Source organism: Macrobrachium rosenbergii, chromosome 53 (genome assembly GCF_040412425.1).
Source record: "Macrobrachium rosenbergii isolate ZJJX-2024 chromosome 53, ASM4041242v1, whole genome shotgun sequence".
NCBI classification, from domain to species: domain Eukaryota; kingdom Metazoa; phylum Arthropoda; class Malacostraca; order Decapoda; family Palaemonidae; genus Macrobrachium; species Macrobrachium rosenbergii.
This window is the reverse complement of record NC_089793.1, coordinates 43,650,227-43,670,706: the sequence shown is the minus strand read 5'-3', so window position 1 is coordinate 43,670,706 and position 20,480 is coordinate 43,650,227. Positions and strand designations below refer to the sequence as shown.

Below are 20,480 nucleotides of genomic sequence, written 5' to 3'. Positions count from 1 at the left end.
ACGGCGTTTAAGGGTTTAACAAGTCAGAGAAGAAATGAGGTTTAATGAAGACCATCTTTGACAGTAGTTTGCAAGTAGTTTGGCATTTTAAAAAATCGAGGTTTTTATTTTTTCAACAATAAAGGAGGAGAATGCCTGTATTCTGTTACTAAGAAACCAAGAAAAGTAAAGATCACAAGTAATGTAGCTAGGGGTTGAGAGGATGCTGCTGAATACTATTAACAATGCTGTAGTATGCTTAATTAGGAACACAGTATGCTTACAGGAACAATTTTCCATATTTTGAAGTAGGAGGCTACAATGAAACAATTTACAGAAAAATATAAAATTTTTTTTGTAAAGTTACTTCACAACCTTTCAAAGTGCACTTAAACACGGTCAATGTGTAGCTTTCTTAAGTGTGGAATATCTTTGCTCTGCTGCTCGCAGGCGTGCTTCCAACTCCTCAATTCTGAAAAGGAAATATTTATATAATTATGTAAGTCATCTATGACAATATTGAGAATAATAAAAAAATATTTTTTTTTATATGTTTACGAGGAAAGTTGATTAACGCTGGTTGAGACTTACCCCACAACAGCTGGTTTGAAAGTGCTAACATAGTATGTCTAGTGCTCTTCAACCTTTTTTCTGTTAATCCTCCTCTGTCCATTATGTCAATTTTATATATTTAACTTCATAATGGCTATATATGGTGCTTCTGTGCTCTTTAAGATTTACATTGGTATAATACACTTTCTCAGAACAAGTCCTCATGCTTTTCAATTTTATAATTTTATTTGCAGGAATCCGGAGTGCTACTTGAACACCTGTCCAATGAGTGATACTTGGGAGAGGTATATATATATAAAAAAAAGTCAACTTTTACCTTCAAGAAAGGACACACTATCTGGCAGCCAAGCAATGTTCCCATCTTGCTATCAAAGAAATGAAACCTGCTGATGCTTGAGACTTGGATATATACAATGTAGGTTGTCAAACCAAAGACTGGAGCACTTTTAGCCATTTAACACTTAATGAAAAGAGGGAGAAAATCCTATGGTCACATTACGACATAACAGAGATTGGACAACAAAACTGAAGAAAGGAAGGGGGTACTGAGGTTAAAAAAAAAAAAAAAGGCTTAAAAGAAGGTTGCAACTAGGGGCCAGAGGAATACTGACTTTAGTAATGCCTTAAGGTGCACTAACATCACTATCCCTGTATAGGGTTTGCTGATTCTTGAGACTCAGTCCACTAAAATACTCCTTGCAGGCACAAGATACATAGGAATTGAAATTTCACACAAAACTCAACTAGGTTTCTTAGGATGGTGAACCCTAAAGCCTTTTAAGCAATGGAGGTGATGGTGAAGAGGTAATTATGCAGTGCCGAGTGACCAACTCCCTAACCAGTTTGGTGTATGCGAGATTCAAAATCCATTTGTGAATAGTTTAAATGAAAGGAGAATTGCTCCAGTCTTGGGATTATTGGAACAATTTCTCCTGGAGGTATGAAATAAGGATGGCAGGTACAACCTTCCCAACATTCACAGAGAGAATATAAGTTAGGAGTTTTTTTTTAGTTTACTCTTATGGGGGGATATAACCCATTGCCTTTCATATATAGAATATCCTTCAGTACAAGCTGGAATGGCTGTTGGCTTGGTAACAAGGTAGTTAACTAGTGGTGAGAGGAGGTAATCCTCACCTGCCCCTTCCTCTTGCCACTTCACTCTCTCCAGTTACCACTGAGAAAGGACACTCTTGCTACCTCTTCCATGTGCCCTTGTAAGATTCTTGGATGTGATGAGTGGCTTTCTGCTATTATTCCCTTTCTACTCATTTATGCCTCTTGGTTTTGTTTTTCTCCATGGAAAAGAAACCTGGCCAACACCCGTGTGGGGGTCATGTGGATGTTTCATGTCTCCCATGTCACTACACCCACATGTTCTTTGCTCTAACTGTAGGGGTGGGGAATGTACTTATTCCCTTCCCTGGGATGAATGTGCTTCTTGGACCTTACCTCAGTGGGAAAAGTTTAACAGGAGGAAGAGGGTCATGAAGATTTCCTTGGGGATGCAACACTCCTCCAATAAATGCTAAATCCTACTGGTTCAATCTGGCCATTGCCTGCCATTCCTCTTCTACCTACACCTGGCCCTTCCCCTCCTAGGAAGGCTAATTCTCCTATGATCAAACATATTCATCTCTTGTCTAACAACAAGGAAGCCAATGCCAATACGGAGATACTTCTATTTGAATTCCCCCCAAAATATGGCTCACTCTTAACATTCCAGGTAGTTCATCTCTTGCTGCCTTCCTGGACTTGCCAGCAGGAAAGAGAAATGATCAACCAACCACTGATGTGTCTGCTACTGCTTATGCAGTGGCTGTGGTCATGCCCGTAGCTGAGCCAATAGGTGTTGTGACTATTCCCCCTCCAGCCTTGATCACCCCTTTGGAGTTCAAGGCAAAAGAAGCCTGAGTAAAGGAAGAAGTGTTCTCACCGTTCTTCATCCTAGCCATCATCGTTATCTTCTAGTTAGTCATCGTTTTCTTCCTCCTCCTCCTCATTGTTCCCAGACTATCTTCCTTTGAGCAGGAGGAAGAAAGAGTAGTCCAAGGCCATGTAGTAGTATAGTAGTCCAGAGTGACCTACTCCAGCTCACTCTTCCTCACGGCAGAATAGCAGAGGTGCCAGTTCTCCATCCTGAGATCATCATACCTTGGGCAGGATCAAGCTCCAAAGTCCATTTGGATCTCAAAACTGAAGGATCCCATCTACCCTCTCCATCAAGAGGCTCGTCTTGTGCTGCACAGGATCAGGAGCAAGAGAGAGAGCAGAAGTCTGGTGTGGCTTCCTCTTCTCCAACAGAGGAGGTACTCAAATTTGTGAGGATCCTATGGAACCTAAGGGACATTCACCTCTGGAACCCCTTCAGACAGAGTTGGAGCAGCATTTTCAGGTTATTTCCTTCAATCATGAGTGCAGTTATATGGGAAAGGTAACCTTGGCTTCTCGCCAGCCCACAATTTTGTTGACAGTGTTACCCTTAGGCACTGATCAAGGTGAATCCACTGGTCAGATTGCCTAGGTCCCAGAAAGCTCATGGTGTTTCAGAGAAAGTGAACGCCTTGATCTTCGTGTTCGGGAGTGCACTTGCCACCAGCAGATCTAGCAAATTCCTCCCCCTGCCACTTTCATTCCAGTGAAGGTTCTACACTTGGAAGGATGCAGTGGCTTCCCTGCAATTGGATGCATCAGTAAACTGGCTGACTAACAACTTCCACTCTGAGAGGTTCTGTGAAGAGGGCTTCTCTTTCAATGCTGTGGAGGCCAAAACATTGGATTCCACAGCAGCTGCATTGCTGCAGGCTATCTCTTGGCTGGACCTGAGAATGAAAAATCTCACAGACTATGCTGTGAAAGGGATCATTTCCTCAAATGAGAAAACAGCACACAGGAGGCAGTGCTCTTACCTACCTGGTGCACCAAGTATCCAACCAGTGGCAAACCTGGTCCTCTGGAAGAGAGATAATATTCTTTCCTTGTTCTCTTGGCATGTATCCCATGAGAGTACCTTCTCACTGTGGAACAGTGAGCTTCAACGAGAAAATTCCTAAGACTCCTCCTTCAACCACGAAATGTCCTTCAAACCCCTGCAGAGGGTGAATGCACCTGTTGCCAAACCTGCAGGTTCAGCAAAGCCCTTGTGTTTGGTGCACTTAAGAAACCCAGACAGGAGGCTCATTCTTCCTTTTCTAGAAAGGGCAAGAAGTCTTCTCAGTCCTTTTGTCCCCCCCCTCCTCCAGCCACTCCAAGGAGGGAGGAGGCTGCTGACAGAGTCACTCCACTGGACCAAGTGGCAGCAACAGTGGGTATGGAGCTGTGAGTTGTGTCAGCCCTCTAAGATGGGTACAGGCTTCCCATTCAGGGCATCCATTCTCCTCTCATGCAAGCACTGGTACTGATCCCATCTTTCTCTCTAGATTTGTGGAAATCTTGGGCCTTGTTGACAGAGGTGGGAACTGAGTGAGAAAGGAGCCATGAAGTTGTAGATCAATGGACTCTGGGGTTTACAGCCACATTTTCCTTGTAGAAAAGGCAACCAGGGATTGAAGACAGGACATCAACATCTTGGTGCTGAACGAGTGTTCAACAGACTTGTATCAAAACGGAAACTGCATGTTCAGTGTGAAAATTCCATTAGAGCAGGAAACTTCATGCTTTTGACAAACCTACAGGATGCATACTTTCAAGTGCCCATTCCGAAGGACTATTGGAAGTACCTCTGCTCTGTCTACAACAAGATGGTGTTTGTTCAAGGCCCTGTGCTTTAGCTAGCAAACACTCCACAAGCATTCACCTTACTGTTGACTTCGAGGTTATTTGCGTCCTTTAGTATCTGGACGATTGATTAGTCCTGGCTTCCTCCAGGGGACACTGCCTAAGGGACAGGGATTGTTTGCTTGCTTTTTGTTGTGATATGGGAAATGTATTTAAAGGGCAGGAGTCCTATCTGTAGTAAAAGACTATTACCCAGACTTACCTCAGGTCTTCAAACTAAACGGATTGGATCTCTCCATGTTGGTGGAGTTATCAATGCTTAAGAGTGACTTTGAGTAGTCTTACCTGCTCTCCTCAGGAGCTTTGCACCCAGAGTGGGACGTATCTTTAGCATTACAAAGACTTATGGAGCCTTCCTACGAGCCTCTGTCACTTTCCTTGGACAGATGTAACACTAAAGCTCTAGCTGAAGAGAGTGGGTGAGTAACATGGCCTGTCTTATCGTGTTTGGCATTCAGAAGGGTGGAGCTCCCTCTCCTCTTTTGTCCCTGAACTTGGGTGTTGGTCTAATGGAGGTCAATGACAGTAAAATGTATTTTGCATCCTCCCTCCTGTCTGAAACTGCCTGATCTAGATGTTCTTGGAGAAAGTATCCAGACATATCTGACAAAGGAATGTTCTTCAGATTCAATCAACTGTCTGAAGAAATCTACCTTTGCGCTAAGGAAAGGAGAGATTCTCTTCTTTTCAAAGGAATATTAGCCCACAAATTAACTATATTCTTTGTCATATACACCTTTAAATCAATCAATCACTAACCAAGAATTATGAGAGAAAGCTCTTTCAATAAGCCTTAACAATGGCCCTTGACAGTTGTCAAGCCAAGAGGCTGCTCTCAGAGTCCTTCCCAAAGTTAGTTAAAATTTACCATCTCAGCACTGGTGAATTTTGATCCTATCTGTTGTAAAAAAAAAACCCAAAGAGGTGTTATAAGACAACTGGGACAGAGTTCCATTAACAATCCTGGGAAGTGAGTTTGGGGCTGGAATATAAAATTTTGCCTATCTAGCCAAAGGAGGCAGCAACAGTTTTTGAGACTTGGAAGAAGCCAAGAAACCTTCTCCTGCTATTAAAACATCCACTTCTTTTACTGCTGACTTCACCATTTTAGTTAATGGGAGGCAAATTGATTGCTTGACTTCTGGAGCAGAATTGGCAATCTTTTCCATCAAGGGGGAGTTGGCAAAATCCTCAGTTTCTTCTCTCAGGCTCCAGGTATCTCTCTTATCATGTGGATAAGATCAGTGAATTTTACTCCTTCATCCAGAAAATCTTGTGCCAATTGACCAAAACCAGATTCTAAGTGAAGGAATCAAACGTTTAAAAGTTCTGGTTTGTTCTCGACTGTCCTTACGGACTGGTGACTTATCTTTCTTATCATGTGGATAAAATCAGTGAATTTTACTCCATCCAGAAAATCCTGTGCTAATTGACCAAAACCAGATTCTAAGTCTGAAGGAATCAAACGTCTAGAAGTTCTGGTTCATTCTCGATCGTCCTTACAGACTGGTGCCTCAGAGTGTCAGTTCCCATGTCTCGGATGGAGAGATGTAGAGGAAATCTGATATCTTCTCTTACTGACTGAAGCTCTCATAGAATGGTAAGAGAAAGAGTGAGACTGAGATACATCACGATTATTTCTAGAAGATGACCATAACCACAACAGAGACTGCCCCTGTTAAATGTGTCTGCTAATCCGGAATGGTCTAACTCTGAGTTCAACTTCTGTATTCCAACTACCAGAACGATCGTGAAGGGGTACGTCCGACCGAGTGGTAGGTGGGGTGCCAACCTGATGCCTGGATCTTTGCAATACCACCCGTTCTTGCGGGACCGGAGGTGACCAAAGACCATGTGTGCTGGGAAGTGTCTGCTTGGTGCCTGGATCTGCGAGGCACTGGCTTATTTCTCTCTCCGTGTCGCTTCTTACTAAGAAAGGTACCATGCTGAATCACGCTTCTAGAACGTGACCAGGGGTGTCTGTGACAGGAGATAAGGAGTTTCTTGGAACGTAATTGGGAGATGCTTTTGAACAAAGATAGATGACTGGTAATCCTTTCACACACGAGAAGAATTAGGATGGCGACGTTTCAAAATTCTTGGTGGATGATCGGAGGAGGACTGTGAGTCAGAAGAGGCAGATCTGGTTCTCTTCTGTCGAGCACTGCTGGGGCCTGGTACTGGGCTGACCAATTTGGAAGAGGCCACCATCCCCCTTCTCTGCTGGTGTCCATTGGGATCCAGTTTGGGGCTAAATGGGAAACCACCACATTCCTTACTCCTGCTCTTGCTATCCCCGTTTCCTTTGCTCATTAGTCGTCTCACTAACATTCTCTATTCCTTTAATGAAAAATTTAAACAGAGCTGACATCATTGACATGAGATTTCTACCCAGAGTAACAGGCAACAGAGAGGAAGCGAAGACGGCAGAAGATGGGATGCAGGTAACGGAGGGGGTGGGTTTTTCTATGGAAGATGATGTAGGTTTCTTCCTTCCCTTTTTTTCAAACTTTTCCCATTGCAAAGTTGTCCAAGATTCACACTCTCAACAAGTCAATGTTCGAAAACAATCTTGTCCTCTGCACTTGGAACACACATAGTGCGGGTTAACATCGAGTGGGAACGAAAACTTTCCACAAGCCATCCCTTTTCCTGTAGTCCCCGTACATCTACGAGACACTGGTTTAACTGTGACTTTTATGACTGGGAGAAAAACACACTGGAGACACTTGAAAAAGCACTATTACCTCCTTCAGAGGAAATTTTGGGGAAAAACACAACACTGTTAACTAACACTCAGGAAAATGGTAAAGACAAGTGAAAACTCCAAAGCACAAAGCAAGTAGCAAATACAGGTATGCAGAGTGTATAAAAGCACATCTTTAAACTGCGATGGCTAAGAACAAACTGAGGGTGTGAGGTCCTGGGTACGCATTAAGTAGCTAGTGCTATGCTTCAAAGCGAGTCTATTCATAGCTGTCTGCGCATGCACGCCTATGGATATCCTGATCACATGATGTTGTGGGTTTGTTTCCGTATGGAAACAAAAGATAGTTTGTCTGTAGAAGGTATATACACTTCTTTGCCACAGCTATTAATGAGTTTGGATGCACAGACACTAATCACGTGACACAGCTGTTGAAAAGAACTGGCAAAGCATCTCCAATGGCATATCTCGGTTGCTTGCCCCTCATATCACACCGTCTTCGGCAGAGTAACACGTTCTCCCTCTTTCAAGGCTGGTGCCGCACTGATCAAGCTCAGATACACACTTTGCTCTTACATAAATTGTGGGAAAAAGTTGAGTATACCATAGTTTTACCAGACCACTGAGATGATTAACAGCTCTCCTAGGGCTGGCCTGAAGGATTAGACTTATTTAACGTGGCTAAGAACCAATTGGTTACTTAGCAACGGGACCTACAGCTTATTGTGGAATCCGAACCACATTATAGCGAGAAATGAATTTCTATCACCAGAAATAAATTCCTCTAACTCTTCATTAGCTGGCCGGAGAGTCGAACTCAGGCCCAACGAGTACAAGGCCACAACTCTACTGACTCGCATCATTTGGCAACACTATGAGCTAAATTTGGGGTAAATGGCAACTTTTTTTAGTAATGGGAACAGTCTGACACAGGACATCTGCCTCTTGTCTCCTGGTAAGCTTCAGGTGTTTGATAAACAACTGATTTCTTTTTGTTCTGATCCCATTTATCCGCCATAATGAGTGTACCAAAGTGAACAAAAAATCTTTTGCCTGAAAAGATATTATCACTACTCGATGAAGAGACTGATGATGACTGTGAGACTCAGAGTAGTAGCTCAAAAGTCTCTAACACAGACAGTGAAGATGATTTTTCTGATGGTGAAGAAAACCATAATTTAGATTCGAACATTGCATTGCTAAGTGACTGGGGCAGAAACTGATAAGGAGAGGAGTCCCTCTATTTTCTGTTCAACCAAAGGTGTGAAATTTATTGTTCAGGATAAGGAAAACCCTGTGGATTTATTTGAGAAGTTTTTTGATGACGAAGTCATGGAGCACACTGTAACAGAAATGAACAGACTGGGCAGAAACTGATAAAAGAAATGAACAGACTGGGCAGAAACTGATAAGGAGAGGAGTCCTTCTATTTTCTGTTCACCCAAAGGTGTGAAATTTATTGTTCAGGATAAGGAAAACCTTGTGGATTTATTTGAGAAGTTTTTTGATGACGAAGTCATGGAGCACATTGTAACAGAAATGAACAGATTTGCCAACCAGTTTCTAGATGAATATATACAAAGTTTGCCTAGAATATCAAGTGTACTAAAATGGTATTATCCAAATGTAAATGAAATGAAACCATTAATTGCTCTACTGGCTTTGTTTCAGGAATGGCATATGAAAGAATAAATTTTTTCCCTTTCATGTTTCATGTATGTAATCTTTATGATATAAAAAGGGATTTTGACAAAGGAAAAATCTATTTCTGGGGGAAGACCTGTGTCACCCGGTGAAATAACCATCTAGCACATATTTCTAGGTAAATTCATTGCTAAACATACCAGAGAAAAGCTAAATGCAATGCTGGGGTTACTACCGCCAGTGCGAACTCCATAAAATGGAGTCGTATATAGGAAAGGGTGAGTGTTTGCCACTGCACGGCCTCCGCCCTTTCAGAGTTTCAATCTCAAAATCCCTGGAAAGCGATGTGCGTTACAAAGCCCCGCACCAGCTCCCCGACTACCAACATCTCAGCCGCCATATTGGCATTTCCAGGTTAACATCCCCCAAGCTTGGTATGTTACTCAGGGGAAAAGAGGAATAGCGGTGGGTCACCGGGTGACTGAGTCTTCCCCCCAGAAATAGATTTTTCTTTTTGTAAAATCCCTTTTCTGGGCTTTGACCTGTGTCACCTGGTGAAAATCATAGTAGAGAATTAAAACATACCAGCTCGGTGAAGCCCCTTGAAAACTACTGTGATGGAGATAAATAAAACTATGAGTAAAACTGAGTTTTAATTACCCAAGCGGAAAAATTTTTTCAAACATGACAACAACAAGTCAGGGATCCATGCCCCCAAAGCAAACATGTTATACAGTAAATTTAGAACATGATTAGTAAATGACTTAATCACTAACAAAAAGGGACAAATAGACAATATGTAACATGGTCAGAGTCAGGCTGTGAATGCATGCCTGACCCAAGGAAAAACCCGGTAAGGGGAGTAAGCGAGGCAGGTAGGCGAGAGAAAGTGACAGAATGGTTAAGAATGCATAGTGTGACCACAGAGGAAGGACAATGCTTCCTGCCGCCACAGTGGAAAATTTTAGGGCCTCTAGAGATTTGGAGGTAGTAGCGTTTGAACACTGAAGGTGATTTCCAACCAGTATATTTTTTGAGATCGTCAAAATTCATATAATGGAAATAATTAGTGGAGGTGGCCACCGTCCTGTATCATGAACCTTTGGAACTGAATCAAGGTTAGCTTGTTTAATAAAAATACAAGATTTGTTGTCTGAGTGGCCTTCAACGAAATAGTTCCTCCACCTTCCCCTAACAAAAAAGAGGGCCTGATGCTATATTAGAGTTTCTGTCTAACTAAGCCTTTAAAGTAGTGACTGGGCATAATACGACAGGTCCTGTGAAGGGGATAACCTTCAAGGGGACCATCTATCTTGTGGATCTTCATTCTTGGCAAGAAACTTGAGATCCGGGCTAACAGAACTTCTCCTGACGGGAGGAAATCGACATGGTTCGGTTCTCTAGAGAAGAGAGCGGACAGCTCAGAAATTCCTAGCACCTGAAGCTAAGCCCTAATTAAGAATAAAGGTCTTCCTTAACAGACTTGAGAATGAACAGTTTTGATTATCAGTATCTGATGCTAATTTAAGTACGTCATTTTAGAAACCAGGAAACCGTGTGGGCGGGTTGCTGGTCTCAAACGAGCGATGCTCTAGGAATTGATAGAAAATATGAGTCTGTTAAGTTAATATTAAACCATGTAAAATACCTTTTTAAAGCTGATTTTATTGTAGTAATAGTACTAGAGTCTAGACTCCTTTCAAAATAACGACCTGAAGAACGAGATTGCAAGGTTCGTGGTCATTTTCTTTAACCAGATTCTTTTTTTTTCAGGAATAATGCTAATTTCTTGACTGCGAAGTCGTATTGTCTGAGGTAGATTCCCTTTTGTCTCATTCTAAGAACAGTGTATTAACAGGGTCAATGCTAGCATCTTTCTGAGCTGCGAATTTCATGAAATCCATAAAGCCAGGGCATTTTGAATTCTTGAGGAAGCTGACACAGTCCGTCAATTTTGGCCTGGGGGTTTGTATGCACCGGAGTTTCAGCTCCAGAAGAAGAGGAAACCAGTTGCTCTTCGGCCAGTTGGGTGCTACCAGGGCCACATGACCTTTGAATGTCCTGAGCTTGTGTAAAACTTTCATCAACAAGTTTACTGGAGGAAACAGGTAGATCTTCTGCCACGTTCAATCTATTGACATCGCATCTGTGGAGTGAAGCCAGAGGGTCCAGGTTGGGGGCCACATAACATGGAAGTTTGTGGTTGCTTTTCTGCCAGCAAACAGATCTGCCTGGAGACCTGGGACCTGACTGCAAATCCACTCGAATGATGTTTTGTCCAGGGACCATTCCGACTCAAGCGTGAGTTGTTCTGGACCAGGAATCTGCAATGACATTCGGACTCCTGCCGGGTGGGTAGCTGACAAGTGCCACCCGTGTGTTTGTTTGCTAGGGAGAATATTGCTATCATTACTTGGTTGATCCAGCTCAACTTGGAGCCCCCCTGTTTATGCAATGCACCACTACTGCGCTGTCCAAAACCAGCCTGATATGAATTAGTCTGGATGGACGCAGTTTCTTTTAGGTTAGAAAGACTGCCATTGCTTCGAGAATGTTGATATGGAACTGACGGAACATAGTGGACCACGTTCCTGCACTTTTTGTGTTGAGAATATCCTCCACACCTGCTCAGAGAAGCATCCGTGTGAATCACCAACGACGGAGGGGGGAATTGGAGCGGTACTGATTTTGACAAGCTCCTGACTGTTGACCAGGGCCGGGGTCTCTTTCTCAACACTGGTGGAATTAGGGACACCTTGTCTCTGAATCTGTTGTTGGCACGTCTCTGCCACACACTGTTTATGTCTTTCAGAAGCAGATCTGTTACCGATGCAAACTGAAGGGAACCTAAGACCCTTCTTGGGTAGGGCGGGAAGCTTTCCTGTTCTTGAGAATTGCCTGGGTTGCTTTGGCTATTTCTCTCCATTTGACTGGGGTAGAGAGACAGTCTGTGGAGTCAGGTCCCCTGGTTCCTAACCACTGAAAACAGGTCTCCGAATCTAAGCGGGATTTCTCCCTGTTTATTTGGAAGCCTAAGATTCCAGAAAACTGATCACTATGGCTGTTGCTTTCCGACGTCTTCGCTGGCGTTGGATGCCCAGATTATCAATCATCCAGGTATGCGGCTAGCATGATCCCCCTGGGACCATGGTTGTTGGACTACTGTATCTGCCAGTTTGGTGAAGATTCTGGGGGCTATGTTTGAGCGAATGGCATGACTCTGAACAGGTAAGCTTGTTTTCCTAGTCTGAACCCTAGGTAAGGGAGAATTTTTTCTCAACCGGGACGTGATAATAGGCGTCTGAAAGATCTATAAGTGGATTCTGGCTCCACGGGGAAGCAGAGTCCGTACCTGCAAGAGATTGTAAGCATGCGAAACTTGTTGCATTGAATGAATAAATTGAGATGAGACAAGTCTAGGATTACTCTTTGCTGACTGGAGCCTTTCTTTGGAACACTGAACAGTCTGCCTTGAAATTTCAGGTGTCTCGCTTTCTTTATAGCCTCTTTTGGAGCAGGTCCTTCCCAAAAGTCCTGGAGGGCTTTGGGCGGTGACTGATGGAATCTGACTAGTGGAGGGAGGGCCATCCAGCTCCATCCCAGACCCTTGGAGACTGCTGGGCCCACGGACTGAAGGTCCATTGGTCCCGAAAGAGATACAACCTCCCCTACACTGGGAGCCTCACTGGACGGGGATGATCTACCTCCTCTGCTACCTCGGCCTCCCTCCTCGGGGAGATGGAACGAGACAGATTTGCCTCTGAAAGAGCCTCTGGCTCTACTTCCCTGGCATTTTCTGTTGAATGCCCGAATGCCCTTGGCTTTCAAACGAAGCGTTGAAAGCCAGAGATGTCACATAAGTAGGGGAAGTGAGCATGTGTTGAGCTGGCTGTAACAGCACATACTGACATTGAGCTGTGCCTTGGGAGGTAGAAGGCTGACCGGCCGGAGGGCCGAACAGCCTGCAGCACAGTCTGGGTATGGTCTTTGAACCTCTTCCCAGGTCTGGGATGAGGTCCGGAGGACTCGTTGGCTTCCTTTAGGGAGACCCCAGCGAGCGGAGGCTTTGGTTTGCCCTGGTTGCCTCTGCCAGGGACTCTGTTCACTTCTTCCTCCGGGAAGATATTAGCCCCCAAACAGAGCTCTTCATGAGCCTATTGGGCTCGTTTTATAGTGGCTGCCGCCAAAAGATATGTTTCGGCAATTCATTTGAGCCACAATAAAGTCTTGGTCCTGTTGGAATCAGCCAATAGGGATTTGGTAAGACCTGGAAGAGGGCTTCTTCATTGTAGACAACCGAAGTTGCCTCCATGAAAGTCAGGGAATGCAGGGACCGACTCAACCGATTCTGGGAAGCTGCTCGCTGAAGAGGGAAGAAGCATGATCAGTCGAGCTTACCCACAGTGAAAGTGGCCGGGCTCCTTCAAAATTAGAATCTCAGGAGAAGACAATATAGAGGATGAATAAATTTGTTTATGTTGCATTTCCCAACGTTTTGTGAGAGAGAGAGAGAGAGAGAGAGAGAGAGAGAGAGAGAGAGAGTAATTGTTGTTTGTGGAGTGGTTCGGTTGTTGGAGTTCGTTTGGGCGCTGTCTGTCTGTCTGTCAGGAGTTTTTCGGTTTTAGGGAAGTCTTGGGCAGTTGAGGTCAAACCAAAGTGGACGGGGAGTTCGTCTGTTTTTGTAATTAACATTAATGGTTCATGTGTCTCTTCTTTTTTTCGTTCGTTGTTGGTGGAGGTCAGTTTTAAGTTTTTTGTGGTTTTTGTGTGCTGTGATTGGCGACCGTGGACCTTTGGTCCGTCTCCAGAACCGAGGATCAGGAGTGAGTGTTGTGTGTTGTTTTGTTTGTGGGTTAGAAATTCCGCCACATTATATTTGGCGCCCAACGTGGGGCAGCTGGTATTGCAGCTGCAATTGAGGTGGTGGCTGGTAGTGTGACTGAAGAAGGATGGAAGAGGAACTGGTGAGGTTGAGAGAGGAGAATACGTGGTTGAGGGGTGAGAATGAGAGATTGAGGAGTCAGTTGGAGAGATGGGGGGGAATGCTAAGAAGTCACGAAAAGAAGAAATGAAAGGGGAGATGAAAGAGTCAGAAGAGAGGGTGGATAAAAAGTTGGAGGGAATGATGAAAGGTGTGGAAGAATGGTGAAAAGGTATGTTCAAGGGTGTTTTTGGAGAAGGGGCTGTTGGAGGCAGGTTCTCTGGAACGTGTGAAGGGGCAAGAGAAAAGAAAGGAGGAAGAAGTGAATGGAAAGCGTGAGTGATGGTGATATGGGAATAGGAAGTAGAAACTTGAGGAATGAGGCAGGTAGGAAAAGGAATGAAAAGCAAGGAAGGAACAGAGGAAAGTAAGGATAAGTCAGGGAAGAAAAGGGGAAGAAGGGGAAAGGAAAGGAAATTGGTAAGAAGGGTAAAAAGAAGTGGGAAGGCAGGAAAGAAAGAAGGAGAGGGTGAAGGCAGTAGTGATAGTGAGGTGGATGGAGGTGAGTGGATAAAAGTGGATAAAAGAGGGGAAGGAGTGTAATGAGTAAGATGAATGTAAGTCTTGAAGTGGACTCTGTATTCGGAAAGAGGGTATGAAAGGACAGAGTGGAAGTAGCGAAAGTGAGAAAGAAGTGAGAAAGGCTATGTATGTGAGGAGAGGCACCCTGTGAAGGTATAATGAGTATGGAAGTAGGGATGTGCATGATTTCTTTAGGGAGTATGAAAGGTTTGTCAGGATAAGTATGGGGAGAGTAAGAGAGTGTGGGCAAAATTAGGAGAATATTTGACTGGGTTTTTGCTTGATATGTATAGGGTTATTATGAGTGTGGGAGATGTTGAGTATGACAAGGTGAAAGCTAGACTAGTTGAGCAAGCGCGTATGGAAAGCGAGTGTTAAGTATAAGAGGAAGAATGAATTTGATGAGGCAAGAATGAAAGCTGGGAAACCTTGTCACTGTATGCTTGTAGGCTGGAGACGTTGGCAAGGAAGAAGTTTGAGGATGATGGGATAGATGAATGTAAGGAGTTAGTACGGAAGTTGTTAGGGACAGTGCCAGATGGAGTTAGAGAATTTGTGAACTTGACTTAAAGGAGAAGAAAAATGGACGAATGAAAGGTTGACTTGGGAGAAATTTTGGAAATTGTAGAAGATTATGAGCTTGACAGGGTTATAAAGAGAGCAGAAGTGTGAGTGTAAGGGCTGGGGTAGATGAGAGAGTGCCAGAGTTTGGAAGCTTTAGGGATGCAGTGTTGAGGGCCCAATGAGAATGGCCAACAGTGTAATAGATAGGAGTGTAATGTAATGGGGTGCCAGTGAGGATGAATGGTGGGTTTGTAGGGAACAACGGTTGGACGGGTTAGGGATAGTAGTGTGTACAAAAGGAAGGTCGGTGTGAGTGGAAGTTGGGCAAGTGTTTTAGATGTGGAAAGGAAGGACATACAAAGAATGAGTGTAGGTGGGGCTTTAGGGCGTGTTTCGGGTGTGGGCAGTCGGGACATTTGGTAGAGAGTGTACGAAAGATAGGGGTTAAATGCTACAGGTGCGGACAGGTGGGTCATATTGCTAATGGTTGTAGGGGTACCCGAGTGAATGTAATATGTGGCAACTGTGGTAAGAATGGGCATTATGCGAGAATGTTCAGAACCAAGAGTGAAGTGTGACGAATGTGGAATGGAAGGGCATGTATCAAGTGTATGTAGACGAAAGAGGGTGACTGTGACAGCGAATTCGGGAAACTGAGTGTGAAGGAGGTTCAAATGGGTGGATCCTCCAGGATGCAAGCGGTGTGTGTGATGCATGTACGTGAGGGGTTGTTGCATGAGGAGGATCAGCAGTTGGTTTTGAAAGAGTATGGTAGGAAACGTAAGAAAGGGAAGAACGTAAGTGGACGGAATGATCGTAAGTTGTGTGATAGGGGTGTGAGTGCCAAAGTCAAAATGAGTGATAAAGCGTGTATCTGGATGAATGGGATGGTATGAATAGAACGTATAGCATATGCAGGTTTTGATATAACTGAGTTGACTGAGCGTGTGAGGTTGGTGAGGCGGTTGGAGGTGGCGATAGTGTAGAAGTAAGAGGCGTAGCAATGTGTACAGTGATTGAAAGCATGAATGAATCATTGCAAGAATTGGAAGGTCAATGAGCGAATGGGATGGGTTAGTTGAAGAATTGGGGAGGTATTTGGGAACGAGTTAGAGGGTATAGATGAGATTGTGGATGAAATTGGGAGTGGTAATAGTGAAGAAGATAGCGTGAATCTGAGAGAGAATGGAAAGATGTGAATTTGAATGTTGCTAGAAGAGAATGATTCTGAGGGAAGAATGATTGCGTGCCCGGAAAGCGCGATCTAAGAAGGGACCTGCTAGTGAGTATCCGTGGGTGTTGCGTAAAGCGATTTGAATGCAGTGTGAAAGGTGTTGGTTGGGAAATGCTAAAAGGGAGGAATTATAGAGGATGAATAAATTTGTTTGTATTTTAGCATTTCCCAACGTTTTGAAGAGAGAGAGAGAGAGAGAGAGAGAGAGAGAGAGTGTAATTGTCGTTGTGAGTGGTTTCAGTTGTTGGGTTCGTTTAGGCTGCTGTCTGTCTGGGAGTTTTTCAGTTTTTGGGAAGTCTTGGGCAGTTGAGTCAAACCTTGAAAGTGGGCCAGGAGTTCGTCTGGTTTTTGTATTAACATTAATGGTTCATGTGTCTCTTCTTTTTCGTTCGTTGTTGGGTGGAGGTCGGTTTAAGTTTTTGTGGTTTTTGTGTGCTGTGATTGAGCCATGGACCTTTGGTCCGTCTCCAGCAACCGAGATCAGGAGTGAGTGTTGTGTGTTTGTTTGTTTGTGGGTTGGGAATTCGCCTGCTGAGAGGTGGGATCTGTCTCCCGGAGTTGCGGAAGGGGTTTACCCTCAATGCCTGCCTGATTGGTAGCAGGGCTACATGGTCGTGCAGGGTGGGGATAGCATCCCTCACTGAGAACATGTCGTCCCGTCCTTTGACAGGGGTGAGTTTAGTGTTCTCGGCCTCCTCTGTGAGTCTGCGCAACAGGGTGGATTATGCCCCTGGTCCCTCGGGAAGATGATAGTCTCCTTCGGGACCTTATCGATCTTATCAGGCTTCTCGGTAAGCCTGGCATAGCCTAGGTGAGGAGACACTAGGTCAGGTGGGAAGAACTCCAGCTCCTCCAACCTCACCGTACCCAGTCCTCGATGGTGAGGGTATCTTGTGCTGAGGAGCATGAAGGCCAGGCGCCAAGGTTTCCCTTATCAAAGGGAGGAAGTCGGAAGCATCGGAACAGCGTAGGATTAGTCGCTGCTCCGGCGGCGCATAAACCCAGAAGCAAGCTCTCCTGGTTCTGCACCTTCTCTGCCAGAGATTTCACGAATCACCAGAAGACTTCAGGCCCAAGCCAACTGGGAGGAGAGTTCACTAAGTCTGGCCTCCACCCTCTGTCGAACTTCTTCATAAGAAGTTCAGCGAGGCACCTCAGGGTCAAAGTCAGGACGGGGGACTCGCCTTGCCCGGCCTGGATCTTGATCCCTTCCCAGAGAGGGGAGCCTTGCTCGTGAAGCGGCACTGGGCTAGGGCCCGTGGTGACTTCGAGGGAGCTCGAGTTGGTTACCTCTGGGGTCTAAAGGATTTTAATATCAGGTCTTGGTTCTCACAGATTTTGTAGGGACAGTAGACCTTGACCTGTCCTCAAGGTAAGAGGATTTCTCAAACCCTCTGAAGGAAGAAGCAGTAGAAGGATGGAGGCTAAAGAGGATCAGAACCGTCTGCCTCACTTGCCTGCCTGCAACCTGGTGGTCGGGTCAGCGCTCATAGGTTCGAGGTTGATGTTGATTACCGCAACACTCCTCCATGCCTCTCCATGAGATGGCTTCTTCTTCTTGGGAGGCTCCGTCATCTCCCAGATCCCAGCGATCAAGGGGCTGCTACCACGCGGGGCGGCTGCGCACAGAGATCGGCGCGGGGGTAGGGGTGCAGATCCTCTGAAAGAGCGTGGCTTCCCGACACGACGTTCCTCCCAAAACCAGCGACCCAGGCCTTGAGGGTCGACAGCGCGCAGAAATCGGGGAGCTGCGGTCGGACTGAAAGAAGAAATGTACTAACAGAAATCTCCAACTGCCATATATATCAATAAAGGCCACAAAATCAAAGGGAGAAAAAACGTTGCGGACTTGCGGCTTACGCTCATCAACACTCGCTTGTAAAGGCGTAGCACACTTCACAACCGTCTGGGTGCCAGGCGATCAGGTCCCAGCGGACCGTGCAGGCGGTGTGGCGACACACTTCATGTCCACAGGGCTGCTGGAGGACCGCCGTGCACCCCATGCTCCTGACAATGCACCATCTGTAAGTGGACAGATGATACATGGGCATGCTAATTAAGGCTCGCTGGGTAGGGTCACGGGAGATGAGAACCTTAATCTAAAATGACTAACAGAGCATGCAGCGGTCGGTCAGACCCGCGGAGTTAATTCTGGTGATAAGGGGATGATATACAAAATACACATGAGTGAAAAAATCTTAAGGACGCGGAGTAATTCCGGTGCTAATAAGTAAACCTTAACCTAGGATCATGCGTCATAAACAATATAACGGATTGCATAGATACGCGGACACAGTCCGGTAAAGGTATGGAAAGACACAGTGCGGAATGGTTAACAACCAGTAAGAAAGTACTTGCCAAAACAATGGTATAATACATTGGTTTATAAAACTCCAACGATGCGGAGAATCAGTTACACCATACCCATGGTGGCGAGGCGTGGTGGCGCCGTCAACCACACACCCATACCCACGGAGTGGTTACATGAAAGGGTAACCCAGGAGACCCGACAAACTCGGCGGAGTAGGACCTAGCAAAAGTCAAGATAGATTCCTAGGGCCTATGAGTCGATGTTCTGAGTTGTATCGAACAAGAGGAAAAACAAGCACAATAAATGCTAACAGAAGAGCGGACACCGAGACAGAGGCCAGTTAGGTGGATAACACTAACTGGACCCCGAACTAGCTCTCCACGGGGTGTCGGTCTTAAGAGAACAACGTCCCTGGGCAGGGAGAAACTCGGTCACGCATCTGATGCTAGGGAAAGGGTAGGGAACAGCCAAGTGGCGGGAACCTACAGCGATGACAGATGGGTGGTGGGGAGGACCCCTGGACGCCGATATAACCCCCAAGGTGTGGGGTCATGGAAAACGACAACCAAGCGCGGGAGAATGCTGGGTTACCACGCGCCAAATGCTAAGGGTTGCAAAGTGGTGGTAATCAGTGGTGGCAGGGAGTGAGGAAAGCACCCCCTAGTTACCAATAGAACTCCCCACAGGATGCCGGTTAAAGGAGTGGCGTCCCTGTCTTGAGAGAACTGGGAAAACACCCGATGCAAAGGAAGGGGTAAGGAATGGTTAGGCTAGCTGACGACGAAACAGGCTCAGAGCAACCCCTCGACCCAGGCTCGGCTTCCCAATGACAATTTTACCCGTGTGGAAGACAAGCCGAGGATGGAAGGGGAGGTGGGAGAGGGAGGGGAGAGGGGAGGCGTGCACTGCGGTCGCCTCCCCGACATCCGACAGCTCGGACAGGGTAGGCTACAAATGAAAAGACCCTCGCTATTCTGGCCTAACCTTACGAAGACCCAACAGTCCGAGTCGGTAGGCCAAAACAGGAGAGGGTGGAAAATCCCTTAGGCCTAATAACACCTATCCAGACAGACGAGCACAGTTAGGAGGAGGGCCAAGGACGTGGGACTCTCCTACCCACCCATATCTCCTCCAAGCCTCAAAACACCACCAGTGGGGGTAGGGGCAAAGAGCCGTAGAGCCTAACTTGCCTAGGCTAACCTCTGGAACCGACCAACGGCCAGGAGGCTAGCCTAGGAGACCCAGAACAGGATTATCTGACTAAAGTACCACTAAAAAGTTAACCAAACAATGTGTGAACATAACACAATAAATATATTTTCGTATAGAAATATAAAAATTATAAAAGGACTCATGTAGAAGAAATGGGCCAAACCACACTCGACATATGGAGCAGCGAGGTGGTAATTAAATCTTGACCCTTCGTTAGGTGAAACAATATTAATCAAAAATATAAATGCCATCCGTTATCGTATACATTAGAAAATATCATTAGCATAACAGTACCATCTCAGAGAATATGCCCGAACTGGAGGAGGGATGGGTCAGGAAAAAGGAATTATGATCACAAAAGACGAGAGGGAAAAAACCTCATAGCCTAAGATAAGCGAGGACCGCCCCACCAGGGAAAGGAGTAATTCGAAATAAAAACTCCGACAGGGTGAATATGTAAATATATAAATAACACATATAAAACATATTATTATACAGCAAAAGTGCAGAATCATACTGCTAAACCAAACGAAGACTGAAGATCCGTGTGTCAGAGAGAAGGCGGCGAGACGGCGTCATATTCAACCAGTAATTATCGAATTAGAGTTAAATAAAAGGTCTCAAAAACAAAAAACTGAAAGGGAGATGGTACTCAACTTAGATGAAGGATTCCTGAACGGAAGACATGCCAGCGCACAGAAAAAGGAAAAGCAGCACATGGTCAAAAACCACAACAAAGCGCTGGCTCAGTGCTAAAATGGAATGCCAATATGGCAGCTGAGATGTTGGTAGTCGAGGGAGCTGGTGGAGGCTTTGTGCGACAGCACATCGCTTTCAGGGATTTTGAGATTGGGAAACCTCTACAGGAGGCGGAGGCGGTGGCAGTGGCAACACTCACCTTTCCCATATGGCTCCATTTTTATGGGTTAGCAGGCGTATTAACCCCAGCATTGCATTTAGCTTTTCTCTGGTATGT

General features: G+C 45.3%; 1 protein-coding gene across 1 annotated transcript in view; it reads right to left on the bottom strand.

Annotated features, from left to right (window-relative positions):
* Positions 1-315: 315 nt before the first annotated feature.
* Positions 316-20,480, bottom strand: part of LOC136834115 (sodium channel and clathrin linker 1-like) — a 191,581-nt gene continuing 171,416 nt past the window's right edge. Inside the window, exon 14 of the mRNA XM_067096374.1 lies at positions 316-451. Within this exon, the coding sequence (XP_066952475.1) occupies positions 379-451 (73 nt within the window). The 3' untranslated portion in view covers positions 316-378. The remainder of the gene's footprint in view (positions 452-20,480) is intronic.